The sequence below is a fragment of the Cyprinodon tularosa genome, unplaced genomic scaffold (assembly GCF_016077235.1).
Source record: "Cyprinodon tularosa strain WSP-4 unplaced genomic scaffold, ASM1607723v1 ctg45, whole genome shotgun sequence".
NCBI classification, from domain to species: domain Eukaryota; kingdom Metazoa; phylum Chordata; class Actinopteri; order Cyprinodontiformes; family Cyprinodontidae; genus Cyprinodon; species Cyprinodon tularosa.
The window spans coordinates 8,070-33,146 of NW_024039174.1; the positions used below are offsets into that span (position 1 = coordinate 8,070).

The following is a 25,077-nucleotide window of genomic DNA, read 5'->3' on the forward strand; positions in this document are numbered from 1 at the left end:
CTTGTTCCATTGGCAAAGTGTCTCAGGACAAAATGTATTTCTTTAAAGAAAAAAAATAATTTATTTAGTTTCCAATTTTGTTCAGTGGAATTATCTTATTTAAGGGGAAGAAATACTCATTACTTTAGCCAATTAAGATTCATTCTATATTAATTTTTGTTCCCATGGACCAATTCAATATCTTGCCTGGACAATTTACTTTAGCAATTATTTAGAAATTACAGTCAGCTTTAAGCTTTAGCCATACTAAGAAAAGGTAAAAAATTTTTGTCTACGACAGTAGATAAGAGGGCTTTGTGGCTCATTTATTATACTAATCACCCTTGCTTTTTGTGAGTGTGCATTTTTTACATTGCAGGGATTTATTTTCCATAAATCATAGCAGATCATAGGGTTAGATGTTGGTTTAGGACTAAGGTGTGAATTGAGTTTAGGTTATGTATGAACCCTTAATGCTTAGGTTTAGATTAAGGGTCACAGCTAGGCTGAAGAAATAGGTTAGGAATTAATGGAATTCAATGGAACAAAAAATATGATTGTGTGTTATTCTTTTGTTGTGTGCCCCCATGAAAACACACGGGCCCAACCCTGGCCCCTCTGGTAAATATAGTTAACAAATAATAGTATGTTCCATTATGTAAAATCAACCCAAGATAAATGAAGAAACAAAGCACAAAACACATGGAAGGGGTCACACTTTAGTCTTTATTTAAACATAGCGTAATACAAAAATGTCATTGTTTCCTGCTTGTTTGTAATTAACATCAGCTGCTTGGTGTTCATCTGAAACCTTTCTTGGTCAGGGCAACATTTTACGTTTTTTTTATGTCCAGAATTAACTACAAGAATAGCAGTAACATATGAAGTACAAAAAAAAAAAATAAATCAGATCATCTCATTATTTTTAGCACCATTAAAGTAAATACTGACGTTTTAAAGAGCGAGAGTGAGTGTACGTTTGTGACAAAGAGAGAATGACAGATAAAGCTTTGTTCCTGCAAGCTGAACATTATATAAAAAAAAAAGACCAATGTAAAACCATAGTTGGTGTGAATACCATTCGATATCTATGAATTTCTCTTTTGGGGCTCCTACTCTAGCAGTGCTGACGAGCCATTTAAACTGACACATTGGTTCTGTGAGTCTGAAGTGTTTGAAGAGTTGGTCTTGAACAGGCTTTTTTATTTGTGACAAATTCACTTCCCTAAAACAACACAATATGGAGCCACTTCAGTGCTTTTCATCCAGGAATGATAATGGTCAGAGATACATGTGGTGCCTCTGAGTGGGTTTTACATGTATACCGAAGGAGCTGGTCCCTCTGTCGTTCAATGGTTCCTAACTCTATTGTGCAGAGTACTGCAGTTCCTCACTAGCAAATCCAGCGGATGAAGCGCTCAAAGAAAGCATGTTTCTCCAGCATGGAGAGGTCTTTGGCTCTAAAGATGGCGGACGAGTCCTGCAGTGACACCTTGTGGAGGACCTCTTCATTGGTGTCCGTTCCCAAGGCGATAATCGTGGGAACGCCTTCCACTTTACTCATGGCGGCCACGCCCTCGTCCAGCTGGTCGCGGGAGGTGATGCCATCGGTGATGAAGACGAAGGACATCTCAGCGTTGCGTCGTATTAATCGTTGATTCTAAAAATGAAAACAGAAGAACTTGTTAGCACATCAGACAAAGTACAGACATACAAGTGATTACCCGCTGTAGTGTATTTTTGGGTGCACAAATTAGCAAGGCTTTTTTTTTTTTAACATTCTCTTTTATCCCTGTCATTTTATTACACCGAGTAACCTTTAGCCACTAGGGGTGCTAGACCTGGAGCTTTCTGATGCCCCGGAAAGCATCTGGTAAATCTTGGAAATTCTGCCTCCATATTTTGAAATCTGATAGCAGACAATTTTGGACCATGAGATTGAGAAGTCTTGAAGTACCAAAAATATTTCTGATCATGTAAGGATCACATCTGCTGTGGCATCTAACAACACATTTTAGTTGAGTTTCTTAAGCTTAAGGCCAGTTCAGACTGATCATGTCAGTGTCACGGGGTTGCTTTAAGAAAACAATTAACCTAGATTAACATTATCTGGACAACCCCTCCTCCTTCTATCTTTATTCTCCAACTCTGAAGAATGTGTTATTTCAATCTCTAACGTTTTTCTCATAGGAGCTTTGCCTCGTCTGTTCCTGTTTGGCTGTGACGCCATCCTGGAAAGAAATCAACACCTTTGTTTATAGATGTTGGAGATTGGCCGGTTTTTCCAGTGTAGTCCTGTTTCTCTGACTGTGACTGACTGCTTTCTTCATCCTCTGGCATGGGAGTTGGCTCGGAGCTCGTCTACCTGGCTAAGTAGCCTTTTACAGCTGCTTTCTGTACCTCTAATTCTGTCACCTTGAACCCCAGTCGCCCTCGGCAGATGGCCCCTCACACTGAGCCTGGTTCTGCTTTTGGTTTCTTCCTTTTAAAAGGGAGTTTTTCCTCTCCACTGTCGCTACAAGTATGCTTAGTGTGAGGGATTGTATTCGAGTTAATGAGTCGATGCAATCAACTGGTTTTCCTTAGATAGAAAACTTTTAATCAATTTGACTGTATGATCTGGTGAACTGCAAAGCGCCTTGAGATGACATGTGTTGTGAATTGGCGCAATAGAATTACACCCAATTTAAATTGGTTAGATGTTGAAAAGACCTATGGGATCAAACATCCAATAAAACAAGAGTAAATTTATTAGTCAATGACTTTTTATTTCTGACTTATTTTAGAGTGCGATAGATGAAAAAAACTATCCTTAATCCATCTCTATCTCTCTTACTGTGGTATCTTAACACTGAGAGTGAATCAGAGGCAGTGTCCGCATGTAGACGTGCATAAAATCAGAAATAAATGCTCAAATATATATATATATATAAGTTGAGTGCAGAGTAGTTGACTTCTCCCGCGGTTTTCGATAATAGAGGTTAACAAAACTGAAATAAAAGTTATTTTATTTTTGTAAAGGTGTAATTCTATTACTTGGCCTAAATGAAGTGATTCAGCATTTTGTTATTTCGCAATGAAAATGTGGCATGCAGTTACAAATCAGCCTAAATTAGGAAAAAGCATAATAAAATAAAATCAAACCTTCAACTCTGTGTTTGTTTGTTTGAAACGATGAACATGTCAATCTGCTTCCATACTAAGGAATATGTAATATAGTTTTTGAATTTGAAGTGTTTTCTTATGTAGGTAACGGGAGAAGTTTAACAAACTGTAAAAATAAAATGAAAGTGTGAAATGGCATCTACCTCCTTCAACATTTTTTTCCTGAGGATTATCGATGCTTCTCACAATCCTGGTTTAAATGTTAAGCTTAATGTTAAAATGCATTGAAGATTAATTGTGAAACAGCATGGGCTTTTAAGTGGTTTGTTGAAATGTACAGTACCTGTCTGAGCTCCAGACTGTCTACAGCATAGATGATGCCGCTGCCCAGAGCAGACGAGGAATCCAGGTACTTCACGTCATCCACTGAATCCTCGATCACTGTTAGATTATGAGTAAGTGGGAACTCTACTTTGTGATCCTGTGCGCTGCCGAACTGCACCAGGGCCAGACGGGCTTTGCTGTCATCATTCGGGCCGTCGGCCAGGGTCAGGCGACGTGCCACTCTCTTAATGAACTCTTTGGCTCTCTTGTGGTTCTCCTGGCCCATCCTCTCAGAACCATCCAGCATGAAGATCAAATCCACAGGCCTCTGGACACAACTAGCCACAGCAGGCTCTGAAACAGACCCACACACATACACAGCGTAGTGTTCAGTCAGCAACAGCTGGAGCACAGATGTTCAGAGGTTAAGGCTGGGAAAAAGATCTCAGTAACATGCGAAACTCTTTACGTGCTGGCAGCAAAACAAGGGTATTAATTTTCAACAAAAACAGCATTGTTTGAGTTTGCTCTGCCATTTTATTTTCTTCAGATAAAAACTACATTCCATTACACTCAGAACAACTTTCTTCGCATCTTAATAGTGCAGTCACTGAGCTGGTAAATAACATCCCCTTAAAGCTACAAGGTGGTCATTTCTTTACAGATCAGGCCACATGCTGTAAAAAACCATGCACCAGCCAAGAGAGGAACATACAATATTTCCTTCTCCGTTAAAGCAAAGCAAATCATCCCAACAAACACATCAAAATAAATCTGACTAATACATAGAATCATAAGATATATATTTATAGAACTGATATTTTCCAAGTGTAATTACATGTAACCACAATGAATAGCTCACAGGGAATAAAAGAAAGGGCATTAGCCATGGATATGTGCAAAACAGCAAAAAAAGGGGGAAACATTTGGAGTGATTCAGCGAGCCGATGATTCACAGTGGAAATGAGGCTTCATCACAGGGCCACTATAAAAATGTAACATGAATGGCTCTACAGTTGACACCCTCAAATGGATGACATCTGTTTTCCATTTTAACTATAAGTGACTCTCAACACATATGGAAAAACATTGTCTGTATGCATAATTAACAAATTTTTTTATCCTGGGAGACAGAAAACACATTATATCAAGAATATTCTTGGTGAGGACATAGCTATTTTTTTCCTCTATCACATTTGTACCCAAATATTGGCCGCTAACAAAGCTTCATGCAGTTCTTTTCACTGGCCTGTATATGTATTGCACCTGGTGAGTAAACATTATTCCAACAGAAATCTGTCATTCTAGCAAGCTTATTAGTCAATGTCATCAAGGCGAGGTAGCAAGGTTAGCACTGTATCACTAACACAGCCCGATTGCTTTCTCGGGGTCTCCCATAAGATCTCCATAAACATATTTAAAAGATTCGATGAACAGCTTGGTCCACTGCTCTCTGTCCACTCCCTGGGTGAGTTTGGCTCTCTGGGCAGTGTACGCCATGGTTGCTATGCCAACACCGTACTGCTGCTCTTTCAGGTTGCTCAGCAGGCTGGCCACACTCTCCAATGAGGTGGGGACTAAGGAGGGACTGCCTTCTTCGGCCAGTGGCTTCCAGAGGGGTGGGGCTTCCCTTACGGTGATGCCCCCTCCTGCAACAAGTAGGTGGAACAACATTGTGGGAGAGGTCCCACAAACGCATCAACAGATCCAGCTTTGATGCTGGTTGTACACCGAGTTGGTTCAAAATTAATTGCAACTCAATGATTTACTCACATCTGGACAATGGACCTGTTACCAGCATAAATAAGAGCACTGTAAGCAGGAATAAGCATGGTTCCAAATGTGTTGAAAAGGAGAAGGCAGAAGGCCTCCAGTCAAAGAACTGAGATTATATAATAGAAAAATATCTATCTTCTGACCAATAGACCTAAAGGGCAGAACAGACCCCTCACATCAGACTCTATTAAGTATTTTCTGTCATGTTAGCTGTGCAGAGGGCCCCTCTAAGAACCACTGGTCACACCAGATCTAGTATTAGTTGGACAGAATAAACAAGCCAGGTAGCATGGTCGGTACTTTAACAAGATCAAATAAGATGATGGCTATTTCACTTTATCTGTTTAGGGTATTTCTGATCTCCTACCATGAATCTTGCATTGTTTTGTAAAATGTTTTATTGATTGTTTATGTTCAATTCTACTCAGCTTGCTACACGTATTACCAGGCAAACCTGTTGGGTAACCTGAGATTTAGAGAGTTTAATTTGTATTTTCTCCAAAGCGGATGTGTATTTTTTTTACTGTCTATCTTCCTGTCAGATTCATACCACTCCCACCAAATTGCTGGGACCGGCCAAAATAGACCAGAGGTTGACTTTGGTTTGAACCATTAAAGCACATTTTCAGAAAATTGTGAATGGTCTAGCAAGGCACATGCATTTTGTTGTTGTCGTTTTTCTTATTCAGGACCAGGTCATTTGGTAGCAGTCAGAGGAGACACTCCTAGACATCTCCACCAGCAGAGCTAGACAGAGCACGAGGCATTCCCAGGCCAGCTGAGAGAAGTTGTCCCTTCATCATGTCCTGGGCCACACAACGGGCCTCCTCCTGATGGTATGTGGCTGGAACACCTCTGAAGGGAAGCATTCTGGGGCTATCCAAAAATTATGTCCATGCCACCTCAGCTGACTTGTCTCATTGGGGAGTAGAAGCGACTACTCCGAGCCTTTCCCAATAACCAAACTCCTCACTGTATCTCTAGGGGACTGCCTAGCTAATCTGCGGAGAAAGCCCAATTTCGGCCCGCTTCTATCTTGGATGTCATTCTTCGATCATGATCAAGATTTTCTGACCATTGCTAAGGGTAAGAACATAGACCTGTAAATTGAGAGCTTTGCCTATTGGCTTAAGTCTTTCTTGGCAGAACATCCGGATTATAGCTGCATCTGCACTGATCTGTATATAGCGACAGAGGGTTTGTTAACAGGACACTAGGAACAGGACCAACTTAATGCGGGTAATGCAGATCAAACTCCCACTCTGCTTGTGCAGTGACTGAATGGCCCCTACTAAAAGGTCTCTGACTCTGGACTCCTGGGGTGTCCCCCACAAGGCATCATGAGGAACATGTCTAAATGCCTATGCTAGGTCCATAAAACTCCCAAGCACCTTAGAACACCCGGCAGAGCGTGTTCCATGGTCGTGATGAAAATAACAATGCTCCTCCTGAAGCCAAGGTTTGAAAATAAGCTGGACTCTCCTCTCCAGTACCCTTGCATAGGCCTATCGGAGAGACCGAGGAAGTAGCCTCTACAATACAATTGCATAGGCCTTCCTGTGGAGGCTGAGGGACTCTCCTCTCCAGTACCGTTGCATAGGCCTTCCTGGAGAGACTGAGGAACTGTCCTCTACAGTACAATTGCATAGGCCTTCCTGTGGAGGCTGAGAGACTCTCCTCTACAATACCATTGCATAGGCCTTCCAGGGGAAGCTGAGGGAATCTCCTATCCAGGACCCTGGCATAGGCTTTCCTGGGGAGGCTGAGAAGTGTGATTTCTCTATAGTTGGAATACATCCTCGAGTCCCCCTTCTTATGTAGGGGAACCACCATGCCACTCTGCCAGTTCAGGAGCATTGTTCCAAAACCGCCACGTGATGTTGAAGAGGCGTGTCAGCCAAGACAGCCCAACAACATCCTGAGACCTATGAGATATAAATGCTTTTTCTGGTCCAGTTGTTTATGTGATTGGACATTAAATTGTGTCCGATGTGTTAAGAATTCACTTAAAACTGATGTAAGTAAAGCATGTTGAGGACAATCAGGGCCTATCTCATGTACAAAAAAACTATGTGACTGTTTACAGCCCCCTGCTGGAACATATTGAAAATGACACAGTCATACCCATAAATACGTGCAATTTGGAATACAGTTACTTGATAAAAATAAAAAAAAAATGATATATTTATATCAATGATGATTATAGCTTATAGCAACTTAAAACAAAACCGCTGTCTTAAATATGGCTAAATGTTAATTAAAAAGCCTGTGATTTTTACTTGTTGTTTGGATACTGATCCTCTAAAAGCCCCTTTCCCTCTACTCAATCTTCTAGTGATATACTTGGATGTAGTGGTGGACAGAGTACTCAACTATGGTACTTGAGTTAAAGAATTTTACTAAACGGTCATATCTTACTCAAATACAAATGAAAGTTGCTCCGTCAAAAATCTACTCAAGTGAAAGTACTAAAGTACACATTATGGAAAATACTTAAGTATTCAAAAGTAAAAATTATATTTTCTTATATATGTACATTGCTGTATCATTTTCAGGGTGATATTACAGAACCTCTTAACTTTCAGAAACCACCTGATGTAATGACTCGTCTTGATTCTCATCACACTTTCACTATGGAGTAGAGAGTTAAGGTTGAATCTGTTATAACACAGTAACTACAACTCTTGCTTTGAGAAATCATCCTACTGAACGACTTGCAACAAATCACACCTTAAACTCCCCAAACTACAAAAAAAAAGTGTTGGAAAAAAAAACACCCAGGATACCTGTTCTTGAGGATAACCTTTGAAGTCTGTGAGAAAATTCTATAGCCAAATGCATTTCAAGAAAGAAAAACCACAGCAGCAGATTAAAAAAGCTAAGCTGATCCACAAGGAACAAGACACCTCGCTTCCTAGAAAGTTGACTTTGAAATATAATGGGGGGAAAGTTATAAGTCCCCCCCCCCCCCAAAATTTCTCAAGTAAAGATACTCACAAAATTTACTTAAGTACAGTATTTAAGAAAATGTACTTTGTTACTGTCCACCACTGATTGGATACAACACTGTTTACAGCCAGCCTCTTTAGCAATTACCTTTAGTGGTTCACCGTTCTTATGGGGCAAGCCAGCAACTGTCTGCCGTACATCTAAGTCAGCAGTATTCCTTATGATTATCTAGGCCAAATGAATGGGCTCTATGCACAACTCCACTACATCCTGAACTCATCAATCCAGGTGTGTCTGGCCATCATTGTAATGATTACTGAGGTTAGGCACATCTGGATTAATCAGCCTGTCTAGTAATGAAATGCAGGAAACAAATTAGCTTCCACAAATACCAGAAAGTAGATTTGTGCATAGAACCCATCGATCTAAATGTATTTTTTATATCGGTCAAATAGTCTGAGAAACACATTTTTGAGCCATAATTATGAATGAATTAAACATTTGATAGATACTGTCTTGTGTTTTTAATACTTGGATTCCACTTAGTAAATTGGAATCGATGAAGTTGAGCTTAAGGCTTCCTTGCAGACAAGCAAGGCATTAAAAACCAGGGTTCTCCATACCTACTGTATAAGCATAAATTAATTATTAGTCTTACCTGTTTTACAGGGAAGATCAGGACATACGATGACAGGATCTGAAAAAAAAAAAAAAAAAAAAAAGTTTAGAGCAAACTCTAAAACAATCTTCAAAATGACCCTGCAGTAAATATAGTACTTGTCTACTGAATTATTTTACCAGGGCAGAGCACGGTTTCAATCTTGTCTAAGAATTCCTCTGCGATGAGATCGGCAAACCGTCTCATTCCCAACACTTTGCCAGGCTTATTGCAGACAATGCTTTTCAGACTCTCATTATCCTCAGCCTGCTGAAACATGTCTCCAATACCGATGGCATTCACATCAACGTTGGGTTTGCTGTTAACATGAATCAATACACAGAAAACAAATTCAAGCTTTATATCAGACTGTAATTTTTTTACATTTGTATGAACTTCTCAGTCAAAACAAACAAAAGAATAAAACAGAAAAAAGAGCAGCAGTCGTACTCGCAAAGAGATTTTAAAAGCTCATCATTGTCTCTTGGATCAAAGCGTCCGTCCGTAATGACAACAACTGTGACATTGGCTTTGGCTCTCCGGCTGTCTCTGATCAGGGTGTCATAGGCATACTTTAGAGCAGATGGGGTCCAAGTTCCTCCTGCTATCCACTTCAGGTTTTTCACAGCTTCCTGAACAAAAGAAGGAAGAGGGCAAGTTTAATTTATATTTTAAAAGAGTTGAAAAAAAATCAAAGAATAAAAAACTTTCTTGTGTATATGTGTTTAACTTCAGGATTAATCACGCTGGGCCAATTGCACTGTTATGTGTCTGCCTTTATATTTGAATAGAAAAAGGAAAATAATCTTGCCATAGGAAAATAATACCCAGGCTTCATTTTACTGCATACCTTCCAATTAGCCTGCACAATTTGATCACTATAAGCGCTTTCTTATTAAAAAACTCTGCTTCTATAAAATCTGGTGCAGAACTACAGCAGACTCATCCCAATTTTCACTAATTTAAGCTAATATTGATAATGCTCTGCTGTCATCATTGATACAGATTCACTTGCCTGGGATTCCTGATGCTTAAAACTGACAGTATCATTGATATTTTAACCAATACAGTAAGATTTCAACAAAATTAGCAAAGGCCTACCACATCCTGACATAGGATAACACTCCTGACCCAAACGTTGATGCATTATTCAGAATTTTGAGCACAGGACAACGACGTATTTACAGAGATCTCAACTCTTACGCATTGACCGTGTCATAAACGTATTTCATAAAGTGCACACACTCACGGGCTACAATTTGAATTTCTAACTCTTAAACCAATGCATGCACATACTGTGATGTGTGGATAGATACTATGATATAGATCAGGCATCCCCAACCTAGGTCCTTGAGGCCCACTGTCCTGCAGGTTTTAGAGGTTTCCCTGCTTTAGCACAGCCTCGAGGACCGAAGTTGGGGATGCCTTATATAGATACCTATAGATACCAGACCATTTAGTACTAAAATAATTTGAGGTAATGCATGTTAACAAGAAAACTGCCTAAAAGCAAACGTTTGATGGCAACTGTTTCTTCAACGTGATGCGCTGCTTAAACAAACAGTGGCAGATCATAAAAGAAGTCTTCCGATGAGATATTTTAGCTCCACAATCAGCCAAAGCACGACCTGTGATGCTTGTGGGAAAACAGTGGAAAGTCACTGCAACATGACAACCTTAAACCAAAGCTTTTCGCTTCACTCTGTGTACTCCGACGTCGAGGTGCTAACGTCTCTGTTAAACACTTTAAAAAACTCTGAAAATGGAATACGAAAGGTGGATTCTTGATTCTCAACGTCGGAGTACACAGAGTGAAGCGAAAAGACTACAACTGTGTAAACAGGCCCCATTTCCGTTTCCGGTGGCAGGGGAATATTGACTATTCCAACAGAACTCAATGGGATTTACAAAATGCTAAATAAAACACTACAGGAACGTTTTTTCTTTACGAAACTTTTTTTGGAACATCATTGAACAGCGCTGACGACCCGGTGAGTAGCATATTTAAAAAAAAGAACGTTTAAGGTTGTTTTAAGGACATTATCGGACATGCTCTATGGAAGCCATTCTAAAGCAGCCAGGGGTGGATTCTAAATGAGCCAAAAAGCAGAGACAGGACCAATTGTCAAAATTTTGGTGTCGATCATTCGATTTCATCCTGGACACTACAGAAAATGGGCTAAAAGTGTTAAAAACCGAACTTCTCCTTTAAAACAGCTTCTATTCCAATGAGATTGAAATGCAACTCAGATAGATAATAGTGCAGGGGGTTCATAATATAGTACAAAATCTTTTAAAGCAGTGTCTAAAAAAGACATATGAGGCCCATAGGAGGTCTGCACAGTGGAGCATTGGGTAGCACAGCTGCCTTGCAGCAAGAAGGCTCTGGGTTTAATTCTCAGACCGAGCTATTTCTGCATGGAGTTTGCACGTCTCCCTGTGCATGCATGGGTTCTCTGCGGGTACTCTGGCTTTCTCCCACAGTCCAAAAATATGACTGTTAGGTTGATTGCCTAAATGCTCCTTGGGTGCAAGTGTGCATGAATGGTTGTTTGCGACCTTCCCAGGGTCTACCCTGCCTCTCACCCATTGACAGGAGATATGTACCATCACCCCTTGTGACCCCAGCAGGATGTGACAGAAAATGGATGGATGGATGAGGCCCATAGGATGAAAGAGCCACCTGTGGCTCAAACCAGAAATAAATTGTTCTCTAATGTACATTTCACAATTTATTCCAATGTTTAAAAACCTTGAAAGCCGTCAGTGAGTTGATCTTTTCATCGTTGAGTTTGATCGATTCAAAGGTGTTGTCGTGGCTGTACTGTACAACGCCAACCCGTGTGCCTGTAAAGTAAGAGGGTTTCTTATTAGAGTGCCGAGACGGGTAAACCTTTTAAAGGTCGCAGCATTTCAATTTGACATGTGAACCTGTTTCAGACAGAGGGTCGCTGGCAAAAGATCCCAGTCTATTGATGGTGTTGATGACAAAGTTCTTTTCCAAGGTGAAGTTGGTGAGACCCACAGATTCTGAGCTATCGATAACGAAGACGATATCCAAGGCTCCACAGCGTTTCTCGCAGTCTGAAGGTTAAGAAAATGTATTTAATTTGATAAAAAAAAGAATTAAATAAGGCTTTTGGTGATTGTGCACTGATAATTCAACTCACCACAGCATCCACAGGTCTCTCTGATGTAATTCATCACATCACATTCCTGCAGAAAGACACAAAATCCTAAGCTTTAAAATCTCTGGGTTTGTGTGTTTATTGATGAAACTGTGATTAGACCATGTATTCTCACTGTGAGCCCGGGATCTCCCTCTGGGCCTGGACCTCCCTGTAGAAGAAGACAGCATAAGTTTAGCCTGGTGCTATCTGGTTTATTAATAAATACGCTGTCAGCAGATAAATCTGACTACTTTTATGTGACTTACTTTAGGACCAGGGTCTCCTTTTCTTCCTCTTGATCCAGGCTCCCCTGTGGGCCCTGGGTCACCCTGTTAAATGAAAAGAATTGCCTTGATTGGGATGTAAAGTTAATCAGAACCTATTTTTAATCAGTGAGGTTACTGACTGCCTCCCCGGGAGTTCCTTTATTTCCAGGATCTCCTTTCTGACCACAGTCTCCTCTGCTGCCACGGGGTCCACGACTGCCCTTGTTTCCTTTTTCACCCTAAAGATGGGCACATAGGTGTCAGGTCAGCTAAACCTATTAGACAGAGAAAGAAAATTTAAAGACGTATGACGGTGTTTTTTACAGGATCTCCTCTTGCCCCAGGATAGCTAAAGCCAGGTCTTCCAGGGTCTCCCTGCAGAGAAAGTAAAATACAATTTGTGATAAACAGACAACGACATAATTAGGGACACAAAGAAAAATCTATAAAGTCTAACCTTTGGTCCTCGTTGTCCAGGTTCTCCCCTCGGTCCCACTTCACCGGGATCTCCACCTGAACCCTAAAATTCAAACAGTGTTAAAGAAGCAGCAAGCATTAAGGGACTTTTTAAAATGATTTCTCGATGGGATTTTTTGAAACCAACATCTTTTCCAGGGACTCCTTTTGATCCTTCTGGTCCTCTAGGTCCTGGTAAGCCAAAGTCTCCCTGTTTAGATTAAAAATAGGTGGTGTTCATATAGGAAGTAAGCCTAAAAGTATATTTAAGATAATTTTTACCAGATATTAAAAATGTTATAAATTAGACCATTTCTACCTTTGCACCTTTGTTTCCTTTTTCCCCTGGGTTTCCTCTTGGTCCCTCTGGACCCATCTCACCCTGAGACAAAATTAGATGAATATTTTGCTTGATGGAGCAGATTTAAAGACAACATATATGCTTACCTTTTCACCCTTTTTACCATCTGGTCCAGGATCTCCTTTGGGGCCATAGTCTCCTTTTCTGCCCTACAAACACAAAATCAGGTAATTTAATCAGGCAGCAGAAATACAGAATTTTATTCATTTAAACACAATTGAATATATATTCAATTGATATTCTGATATTCTTACCTCCTCGCCTCTGTCTCCTGGTTTTCCAGGTTCTCCCTAGTAAAGAAAACATAATAATCAACCATGCACAGCTGGTTTATATTTGAACAGATGATCTGTCCTAAGCTTCTTACAGGGTTTCCTTTAGCTCCAGGTTCGCCAGGTGATCCAGGACTTCCAGGCTCTCCCTGCAGTTGAAACATTGAAGTTTACAATTTAGCTGAAAATTTTACAATTTCGTCAAGGAGAATATCTGCTTTCGCAGTCGGTTTCTGGTTAACCTTTGGTCCAGGCACGCCATCTGGGCCAATGGGACCATCTCTTCCTGGGCGCCCAGGGTCACCCTAGAAAGGAGACAGTTTTAACTGTGGGCAGTATAGGAGACAGATTAAAGTTTTGATAGAAAAACGTTGACATTGGACATACCTTTTCTCCGTCCGTTCCTGGTGGCCCCGGCTCACCAGAATCTCCAGGGTGACCATCAGGACCCTGAAAACCGTTTGATTATGATCATGAACAGACTATAAATCACGGAGCAGAGATGCTATAATAGTCCTATATGATACGAAATCTCATACTCTGTCGCCTGGGTCTCCTTTGCAGCCTGGAGAACCAATCCGTCCAATTTTGCCCTGAAAGAAGGAAAAGATTGTTACAAATTTGCATCATTAAAGAGTCCTATCGATTAGTTTAAAAGATCATAATCAGAAAAAAGCTCTGTGATCAAAACTTCACCTTTTGTCCATCAGTTCCATTACGCCCTGGGAGACCAGCCACACCCTGTTGGCACAAAGAGCACAAATTGAGAAATTGAGTGTGAAACCAATACTGATAGATTACAAATTTGAATCTTATGAAAAACATACCTGTTTCCCCTGACTTCCAATCTCTCCCTGAGTTCAGGAAAAAAGAAGAAAAGTAATAAACCACAATTAACAGTTGTTTTGACAAAGATCTACAGAAGATGTTGGGATTCCCACAAACAGATTTAAAATCTCACCTTATCCCCTTTTGCACCTGGTTCACCCTGCAAAGAGAAGAAAAGACAAACCATTTTAGTCCATTGTAATGCTAGTCAATGCTTAATTAATCTGGTCACTAAAGAGCTTTTTACCTTAGTACCAGGCTGACCGATAGGACCTTCAATGCCGGGGTCTCCTGGGCGACCTCTTTCTCCTTTAATCCCTGCTTCACCATTGTCTCCTTTAGCTCCCTGTGGTCAACAAAGTAAAGAATTAATAAATTAGAAGGGGTTTATATATTTGTTTAGATTAATACTGTATGTACATGTAAAACTCACTTTCTGCCCTCTATATCCTTTTGGACCAGGTGGGCCCTCTGTCTCCCGGCAGGACACATTATAACACTAGTGATGCAAAGAGAAACAGTCAATAAGGATATAACTGACTCAATTTTAGTCCAATATAGATATTTGTTTAATATATCAAAGGTACTAATGATAATACTCCGGCCTTACCTCTACAAACGCCATATGTCTCTGTAAGAAAAAAAGAGAAAAAATTAAATACTCTTGTCAAAAATGACATTTAATATATGATATATGTATAATTTTATATATAATATATGTTTGAGCATTACCATCGTCTTGATAATCCGGTCTATCGTCGTAGTCTGTATGACAGGGCGGCCTGTGCTAAGATTCACAGCCAAGAAGTTGTCCCTGTAGACCGATGCCGGGGAGCTGGCGATCTCAGTCAGTCCGGTCTCTTCAATTAGTGTTGATGCTGCCACAGAAAATATCTTTATTTCTTTATCACGAGCTGCCTCTGCCGACATCTTGATACCCCCACACGGATTTCCAGTCACGTGGCCATCAGTGATTACAACAGCAAAACGGTTGTTTGAGTGTTCTAAAGGTGCTTGTAGCATCTCCTCTCTCATCCTTCTGAGGGCACAGTCAGTGTAGGTGCCTTTTCCAAGGTATACAATAGTACTAAGAGCCTGAAAAAAACAAAAACAAATATACAGCATTAGAATGAGGAACAAAAAGCGAATATATGTTAATGACTTGGAATGGTGGCTGCTCAGTGGAAACAGTGGGTAGCACTGCTGCCTTGCAACAAGAAGGTTCCAGGTTCGATTCCCGGCTGGGGATCTTTCTGCATAGAGTTTGCATCTTCTTCCTGAGCATGCCCGGGTTCTCTCCGGGCACTCCAGCTTCCAAAAACATGAATGTTAGGCAGTGTTAATTTCATCAACCATGACGATAATATTTCGTCAACGCACCTTTTTCCCGATGACGAAACGATAACGCACGAATGGACATTAAGAAATGTAATTGTTTATAATTAATTTATAATTGTTAATATAAGTGTTTCTTGAGCTTCATAGAAGATTATGCATTGTTGCGCTGTTTGTCCCTACATGGCGCCTGTCCCACAGTGGCTCGCGCCGCTCAGTCAGTAGTGGAGTTAGTAGCATAGGGCTTATACACCTAGCTCAACTTCACAGTCATTGCGGACACCGGTGTGCAATTTGTTAAACAATGCCTGGATGTATGGAGCCATTTCGTTTACAACACGAAGGAAAACACCAGAGGAAGGACGCCACCAAAGACTCCGCGGCTTCAATATGGCAGGGAAGAACACATTGAATCTCAAGCGACATCTGAGTAGCCAACATGCTGCCATATGGAAGAAGGTAAGGAACGTGTGGGCCTGTAGTAGTAGGAACAGGGGTGTGTGTGTGTGCGCGGGCATGCATGCATGTGGATGAGTGTGTCTTCCTGTGACTGTATCTGTCTGTCTCTCTGTCATAGAAGAAAGATTTTTTACTGATACACTGGATATTAATCGTTTAAATTTCTTCCTCCTAACTAGATTCCTGACACAGTGACACCACAGCCACATCAGAGGTTGGGGAAGGAAGGGAAGTCTGTTGCAGAGATGTTGGGAGCTCCCCCACCGTACAAACCCGACGCCAAAGAGCAGAAAGCCCTGGAGAACTCAATGGCAAAGTTGATTGGGCGTTCTGGCCTGCCTGCAAGGACCATTGAGGATGAAGACTTTATGGATATGATGAAACAAGCCGACAAAAGGTTTAATGTGTGCAGTGTGATATATGTTAAAAAGAGAATCGGTGTGTGAAGTTCTATTCTGCACATGGTTATATAAATAAAATAGAGAAAAAGAGACGCTGTGTGTGAAGAATTTTTATTCTCTACGGTGTGATATATGATTAAAAAAGCAGTGTGTTGAGAAGTTCTGTTATTTACAGTGTTGACTAAAATTACTAAAATGACAAAAAAACAAAAATGACTAAAATATGACTAAGACTAAACTTGATTTTTGTCATTTAGACTAAGACTAAAACTAAATCGGGAAGGCAATGATTAAATATGACTAAAACTAAAATCGATTTTTATCATTGTGACTAAGACTAAATTAAAAAAAGCTGACGAAATTAACACTGCTGTTAGGTATATCGGCTTCTCTAAATTCTCCTTAGGTGTGAGTATCTGTGTGAATTGTTGTTTGTCCTGTTTGTCTCTGTGTTGTCGTGTGATGGACTGGTGACCTGTCCGGGGTGTATCCCACCTCTCACCCGTAGACAGCTGGAGATAGGCACAAGAACCCCTTGCGACCCCGCTTGGGATAAGCATGATGGAAAATGGATGGACGGACTTAGAATGCTCAGTGATAAAACATTAATCTGCAGGGATTATCCCCAACAATCTTTTAGAAAAGAAAATCCATTCATTGTCCCACACTAAGGACATTGTAGTGTTACAGCAGCAAAAGATAATAGAAAAAGTGGTCACACAAATGTAGACCTTATTTAGTTGGCTTACCAAGTTAAGATTTTAAAAAGAAAAACACCAGTGAATAGCAGTTGTGGTGATGAAGATGCCTTGAAGATGCTAATTTTCAGACTACTTTAAAGGTATAGGAAGGCAGCAGGAGCTGAAATATCCACAACACTTGAGCTTCACCATTTCATGATGCACAAAACAGTACAGCAACAGAAGCCCATGCCATCAATCTCAGTTAAGAATAGAAAACTAGTTTTGCAATATTAGCATTTTTTAGACAAATTAGCTAAAAACAGATGTCTGCGACATACACCTTAGCTTTAACAGCAATCAGTAGGGGTATAAATCAGTATACACCATAAAATAATAAAGATCCGTCCTTGGTTATATAATGGGGCCAAATTTCTTGCCACAGCCTACGTAAGCGTTGCTGCTGACCATGTCCCTCCCTTTAAGTCTTTACGTCTGCAGTCTACCCATCTATGACAGCTTCCAGGAAGATATGATCAAAAAGCTCAAAGTGTATTAAACTCTACCGGTCCTACATTCTTCTAAAATATCTTTACTAAATGCAACCAAAAAAAACATCTACCATGACAAAACCAAATTTCAGACATATTCTTTTGCCTTTAGTGGCCACATGCTGCTTTCCCGCTGAAAACCTGGGTTTTTCAAAACCAGGTTGACTTGCTGACAATCGGCTTCCGGCTCTTTTCATATTTGACCGAAAAGCCGAGTCTGACTCGCTGTTGGCGAGCTTCGTGGTCACAGTCCCCCACCAGTGCGTGTCTGATGACGGCATCACGCTGGGTGACCGAGTGTTGATGATGTCGACATTGCGATGGAAATCAGGGAAGTAAATAATGGAGACCAACATGGACGGGAGCCATGGCATAGTCAGTATTCTTTATTATATGCCTCTTTATCTATCTAAATCCCTCTCACCAATGCTCCGCCATGTCTATTGAATGTAAACAGAGGTAATTCGGCTTGTTAGATCAGAAGCGACTGGCGCGGTGTGTCGACGTCCATACGCTGCTTTCTATGATGTCACCTAATTTTGCGGTCAACCCGGCTCAGGTGTTCCCACAGCATGCTGATCAGAGCGGAGGCGATTTTAACACGTAGATACACGTCAATGAGCTGTTCCCACTGCCACCAAAAGTCAATTGCTCCCGGGTTTACATAGGTTTTTCGACCAGTGTGAAACGGTATTAGTGAGTGAATACATCACATTAACGAGATGCTAATCTAAATAATGTTTAATATTCCCTTGGATGAAGGGAACATTAAGCAGAACATTATCCCACCAAGCGAATTGTAAGCATACAATGTTAATAAAAAAAAAAATGGGAGGTTTACTTTTGTACAGAAGAACAACCGGCCGCTCCCTGTGATATTTAATGCGGGTTTGAATTATAACCTACATGTTCCCACTAAAAAACCATGGCTATTTTTCCCTTTTATTTTTTTTATAAAATCTTGTTTATAAAGTCCTGAGAATGTTGTTGTAGGTTAAATGCCCGCTGCTCTTGCAGGTAAGGGCATTTCCCATCTAGACAGATCGCCATTGCTGATTGCTTTGAAGAGTTGCTGTAGAGCCTCCTGGATCGATTGCCAGGTTGGCAAGCACAGCTTTTAGTATTTGCATCAGCAACACCCTTTTTAACTGTAATTTTCTACTTAAATGACTGGTGCAGATCTATTAAGATATTTTTGATTATTTTTTTAGTTAAAAGGGATGTGAGATGTGTATGGCTTTGGTTGTGAATGGAGCTTAATGGAATAGGCCTGTGAAAATGTTTTGTGTATAGGTCTTACTTTTTTGAATTCGTCCCTGGATTGGATACGGCTGAAAACCGACTGATTCTGGGAGTAGTGCAGCCCTCCGACTTGCCAGCTGATTTTAACAACACCCCGGATTTCTTCATCTTTCAAACGGTCAACAAACCTCTTCGTGAACTCCTACAGAAAGGAAGAGACAGATCATAATAGAAAAGCACAAAATGAAATGAGATACCGTTTAGAAATGACAAGCTTTTGGCTAGATGCCACTTTCTGGATTCATCTATGTTTTTCCTATTATACAGTTATGTACAAAATTAAATGTTCCACATCAGTAAAAGAAGTTTTAATATTTTCTGTAACTTAATGCTTTTCTTTTATACTTTCCTATCTTAGTATTAATCATCTCAGCCTTTTACCCCTATTTTTCACATTGTGATTGCACTCACACATTTAAAAATGTAGAGCCATCTTAATTACTGAATGCTGCTCACAATTTCTTTGAAAATGTTTTATTTTTACATATGAGGTCACTATTATTGACAATCCAAAAATTTTCTATAAAATAAATACAACATTAAGAATTTGTGTATATCTAAGTATATCAGGGATGATAATGAGAACATTACCAAAGGTAGATAGTAACCAGCTCATTTACTTCAGTTACTCTTCAGAAAAAAAGTATATTTTTAGGTGTAGCTGTACTTTTAATTTAACACAAGTAAACTTCTTCTGAGAGTATTGCTACTCTTACTTGAGTACTTTTTCTGGTTACTCCACCCACTAAGAGTAACCTGAGCTATTTGCAGATCAGGTTAAAATGAGTAGATAGAGGTTAAGAGTAGATAAGCTCTTTACCCTTTCCCAACATTAAGGAATACCTACTTAAAAGATTGTATGTAAAAAAAAAACTTAAAAGGTTTTATACATTTAATTAATAATCCATTTTAGGAGATTTAAGTCAAGTAGAGTGGAGGTTTGTAGAGGACCCAAATGCAGAGATGGAAGCTGAGGTGGTTTCTTGCAGATTTAACAATGATGGTGTTAGCAACAGAAGCATAAAATCCAGGAATAACTAATCAAGGAACACAGGAACAAGAATAAAGGGGGGGGGGGGGGGGGGGGGGACATGTAGATTAATAAGGGAATGAAGAGAAAACCCAGCAAACTAACTTCAGAGGAGTATATATGCCAAAAAGAACAATGACTGGAGTAATCAGCTGATTGGGAGCAGGTGTGGACAGAAGGATCTAGAAGGGAGCTATAAAGAGGCTGGCACTAGGGGGCAACAGACTAACCAAGAAATATACAACAGTGCTTAAACAAAACTAGAAAGGAACTTGGATGGAAATGAAACTAATGACTTAGAAAGCAAAGATTGAAATTAATCAAAGTGTAACTGTAAACTGTGTAGAGTTAAAACTTGGAACAGAAACAAAAATCGCAATCAGGAGATCATGACAACTGATCTGTAAAGTGTTTTTACAGCACAAATTTGTTACTGATAATGCTGTTATTTATTTGTAATTTATTTTATTTTTAGACTTTAATTTAAAAGTGTACACATAACTGCCTGTTTGATAATGACCTTTTAAACAAAAATTCAGATGTGATTAGCCGAAAATTACTCAGCATTTAAGTACTTTTTATACTCTTGAGTATAAATTTTAGGTACTCTTCCCACCTCTGAACATCTTTGTTACTAGTTGCCACTGTTGGGTGGTGACATCGTGTGGTGATAGCAGGTTGCTGTGACATCAAATCCCAGAATGCTTTGGGAGGAGACCCCTCCACGCAAAGCATTCTGGGATATATCTGCTCGTCTAGTGGCCATGGATGATCACTACTTTTCAAGGTGCATTGTGGGAAATTTAGTGTGCACTACTTTTTCCTCTACTAGACATTCAGACACTCATTTAAAATGGTGTAACCACTATATAGTGCCCCAATAGTGATTAGGGCGGACATTCGGAAACAGTCAACATCTATTGTGTTGATGATATTAAAAACCACCTCACTCTAAGACTGACATATTTGTCCCAGGAAGACTAAAATGTTTCTGGTTAAGCAAAACCCCAATTACAGAAAATATACTGATATTAGACTGCAGTGTTTTTTTAATTAATGACTTTACAGTTTCCTTCAACAATTTATACTGGCTTTTATAAGCATCAAAACTGTATGCTCTTATCAATTTATAAAAAAACTAGCTCAGTAATAGAGATACCTTGATGCTTTCCACCAGCGCTCCAGGGGGCGGCTCCTGCATCGCAATGGTCTCAGATGTGTCTATGGTGAAGTACAAGTGTATGGGACATTCTCTCTTCTCTGAAAGAAACAAAGACCAGTCAACAGGGTGAAAAATTGGTGTAAAACAAAAGGCATCACAGGTGGCGCTGCATCTATAGCTATCATCCAGAGGGTGGTACTCACCATTGCATTCTGCTTTCTTAGCATGAGTCAGGGCGCCGAAGAGAAGGCAGAACACGATGACCTCCAATTTCATCATCTTTTTCTTCTGCTGTCTGAACACATAGAGAAAAAAACAAGGACTACATGAATTAACTTTATGTTTGTTTGTCTCCTGCCTACCCATACCAGTCACTTGCAAAAAAATTAAAGTTATGGAAAAAGCAAATACAGAGAATAAGTAATAAGAAATTATTTTACTGCCTGAACATGAAAACAAGACAGCGTATGTTTCTATGATGTAGTATTAGTTTGTTGTTTGTAAAATTCTGAATTTCTGCGAGATATTGTGCCTTGTTTACAATTAAAATATTCAACAAGGCAGAATGAGATTCAACTTGATGGCAGAAAAGCTGTTCTCCCTTCAGTTGAACAAAATTTTGCTTTTTGAGCATTTTTCCCCCCATTAAACTGATTAAATCTTCCTGTTTGATGCAAACAGATTGAGCCTAATTAGCTGTGCAGCTAAACCATTCAAATCAAGAATTTGCCAACAATTGGTTTAAAAGTTGTTCTACTGCCCTGTCATCTCTGTCACAGCTAGATTAACCCTGCAGCTAAGGTCTGTTTTTGATACAGGTGAAATGGCTCACCACCCAGGGTCTTGGTGTAGCCACCAGTTCTGGGAAGAAAATGTTGGTAGCTCTCCAACTTAACTTATTACTTATTTGTATAGCCATTAAATAATCTCTGTAATTGGGGATGTGGTGGCCTGGTGGTTAGGGCATTGCGCTTGGAATCCAGAGGTTCTGAGTTCAAGCACCACTCCAACTGACTGCCACTCTGGCTCCCTGAGCAAAGACCCTTAACCCCGCACTGCTCCCCGGGTACCGTACAGAGGTAGCCCACTTCTCCCTTACCAAACTTTTTCTTAAATTGTCAATTAAACTTCAGGTCACAGGTTGACATTTTGAACAAAACTCAAATCCTGCATTTGGAGTGGACATTGTTTGGATTATTGGTCTGCTTCATAACCCAACAAGCAGTGTATTAATCACACATTGATCGCTGATATTCTCCTTTAGGATTCTCTGGTACAACGGATTGTTCCAACTAGGGCTGCAACTAAAGATTGTTTTTCTAATCGATCAATCTGTTGATTATTTTTTGGATAAATCGATTAATAATCGGATAGTGAAATGTTCATTAAAGAAGGTTTTTTACTTAATTAAACCAGATGAAACTAAAACTTTTCCACTTGAGGAGTTCTGGATACAGCTTGTTGAAAGAAAAATCATATCTTTTGCAATATTTATATATGTATATCTTTTTGCAATGTTTGTATAATTCATGCTCTAAGTGAGTCACTCTGTCAGCTAAAAGCATGTTTTAGAGTCTCTAAACTCCAGTTAACAATTAATCCATTACTGAGTTGACGATTGTTTCAATAATTGATTAATCACGATTAATCTGATTAATTTTTTTTAGCTCTAGTTCCAACAATTACACTAAGAGTCCTGTGGTCTGTTTTTGAGGTAGTAAAGCAGCAGATGATCACTTTGTTTAACTGTAAGTATGAAGTCCTATTTCTGCTGTATCGGTTTTGCAGAAGATTTAATGTGACACCTAAATCCCAAAAGCTTTGTTTTTTTCTTATCACGCTACAGAGTATTTTTCTAAAGGGTCTTAAAAGTGCTTTTTGATTAGAGCTGGTTTTCATCCTGAAACTCTACCATGAACAACATTTTGTCTTGCTTTTGATGTTGATTCATTGAATCATAAACCTATCCAAAGAAATGAGGCCTGCACTAAGTTAGATGTTGGTCTTGGTTTGCAGGTGACCTTTTGGATGAATCGTTAACCTAGTTGTGGAGGCATTCTGAAAGAGAAGTCATTCCCAGAGAGGTTCACCACTGTCCATGTTTTCTCAATTTATACATAACTGCTTTCATTGTGCTTCGCTGGAGTCCCAAAGACTCAGAAATGGCTTTATACACACTTTTACACAGATTATTTGTCTTGTTTCAAATCAGTCCCTAATTTCTTCCAAGCAAGGAAGCTTTTTGAGAGCTTTTAGCCATCTTTGTGTTTTTAAACAGATCATATTTAACTGATAGTCATGTGAAAAAAATCACATCTTAAGGTTCTCTTTGATATAAAAAATCTGTTTAAACTGGCAAAACATAAGAGCTTCACAATATAAACCAAAAAAGAAGAGGATGAAAAAGAAAAGTTCATTACAGGCGGAGAGATGGGATCACCCCGCCCGCTATTCATGCATGAATCCTTACTGCCTGCAGGAGGCATTAATTTGAGCTACTCTGTTTTAAATCCAGTGTGTACACTCAGTATGGGAAATCTGACTCCATTCCACAGATCGTCACAGGAAAAAATTAACAAATTAGACCTTATCAGATTAGAACAAACTATGCAGCTTGGCGGTGAAGCCACATTCAGGTTCAAAGCTTTGGTTTGGAATCCAGGCATATCCTGTGAGGACAGGAGGGTATTTGCTTTATCATGTGTGGGTTTCCTTTGAGTGTCCCTGATTGTTTCCAAGCAAACATTTACTTAGACAGCTGTAAGTCTGTACCAGTTAAATTAATATAAGCATGTTCTCTTGATCTTTATGATGTGCTAAATGGTTCAGTACCAGTTGGTGAAGTTTCAGTCAATGACTGCAAAGCTGAAGTCAAAGTTAATACATGACCTGCAGGACCCAGCAACACCTCCTGGGGTTTAACTTAATGGAAAGAGCCAATGAAAAAAACTTTATTCTGTTTTTCTACAATATCAAAGTGACATTGACTGCCATCTGATTGCTTTCTGAGCTTATGTAGTGTTCAGAAAAATAAAAAATCCCACAACTAAACTTCAATCTTTTGAGAAAAATGCAGCATAATAATTTGTCCATTTTATAAAGCTTGTAATAAAATAATCTGTCAACAGAGCCTAAATATCTAAACCACATGAAAGGAACTTTTTCCCCCCACAAGTGTTGGAAGTCTGTTTTCTGACTCATCTCTCTTAGGTTTTCTTAAATTGTGCTTTTACTAAACATGGCCCTTCAACAAATTGGAAGCTGCGCGCTTTGCTGTGGCTCCCTCTCGCGGACAGTTAACAACGCATTGGAGAGAGGCTGCTCCTGCAGATGTTCCCAGTATTCCCCCAAACCAGTACTTTTATCATAAAACCGCATTGTGCAGATGCAAAACATACAATATAAACGCAGAAGGGTCAAATCAGTATAGCCAAACGAGAAACCAAAATTTGAAAAAGTTTGGAGGTTTTCTAATGACATGTGTGCGCAATTCAAAGTTTGCCAGATAAGGATACAAAAAGAAGCTCACAGCCATAAATAAAGAAAAATAAAGAAGAAGAAATAGGATAGAGATCAGATTCACCAGAAGAATTGCATGAGCACAACCAAATCTGGAGAGCTGCTGTGCGTAAAAGAGCGCATCTTACCTAAACGGCTGGGAACTTCTAACCGTTGTATGTAGTGGCCCCCCAGCCGATTATGCCCTCATTTCCACTGGAACGAAAGCTGGGAGAGAAAAAGGGGAGATTTGGAAGAAAAGCTTCTGGATGTGGCTCTCTCCCCGCAGCAGAGAGCCGTCCTTTCGCCCTGCCGTCCCGGTCCAGCCCCAGCCTCAACTCCTGATCCCTCCTCCAAGAAGCGCGTAACAAACCACAATGTGCGTCGCTCTCCGCGAGGGGGCGCCGTGGCTCCGCCGGATCCCGCGTGCACGCGCAGCCGGTGACCTTTTGCACCAGTTCAGCTGCTGTGCGCCTCAATAAATCATTACGATGCTAGAAGAGTTTGCTGAAGTC

The 25,077-nt window shown here is 40.0% G+C and overlaps 1 protein-coding gene across 3 annotated transcripts; it reads right to left on the minus strand.

The window, feature by feature from the left end:
- Nucleotides 1-682: 682 nt before the first annotated feature.
- On the minus strand, nucleotides 683-24,914 carry col6a2 (collagen, type VI, alpha 2). Of its 3 annotated transcripts, none has more exons than XM_038300400.1 (32): nucleotides 24,712-24,911; nucleotides 21,268-21,359; nucleotides 21,062-21,162; nucleotides 18,871-19,014; nucleotides 14,877-15,239; nucleotides 14,755-14,775; nucleotides 14,578-14,643; nucleotides 14,392-14,490; nucleotides 14,278-14,304; nucleotides 14,144-14,170; nucleotides 14,013-14,057; nucleotides 13,856-13,909; nucleotides 13,704-13,766; nucleotides 13,559-13,621; nucleotides 13,412-13,465; nucleotides 13,299-13,334; nucleotides 13,131-13,193; nucleotides 13,003-13,065; nucleotides 12,832-12,894; nucleotides 12,685-12,747; nucleotides 12,552-12,602; nucleotides 12,368-12,466; nucleotides 12,228-12,290; nucleotides 12,095-12,130; nucleotides 11,962-12,007; nucleotides 11,723-11,875; nucleotides 11,544-11,638; nucleotides 9,242-9,423; nucleotides 8,932-9,110; nucleotides 8,792-8,830; nucleotides 3,428-3,762; nucleotides 683-1,639 (listed from the first exon to the last, which is right to left on the minus strand). In XM_038300400.1, the coding sequence occupies exons 2-32, from the start codon at nucleotides 21,341-21,343 to the stop codon at nucleotides 1,373-1,375; spliced, it is 3,036 nt and encodes a 1,011-aa protein (XP_038156328.1). In that variant the 5' UTR covers nucleotides 21,344-21,359; nucleotides 24,712-24,911; the 3' UTR covers nucleotides 683-1,372. The 3 variants fall into 3 exon arrangements, with proteins under 3 accessions (XP_038156328.1, XP_038156329.1, XP_038156330.1); XM_038300401.1 differs by having other exon boundaries at nucleotides 21,268-21,386; XM_038300402.1 differs by lacking the exons at nucleotides 683-1,639; nucleotides 3,428-3,762 and adding an exon at nucleotides 4,512-5,057 and having other exon boundaries at nucleotides 24,712-24,914.
- Between the last annotated feature and the right edge of the window lie 163 nt (nucleotides 24,915-25,077).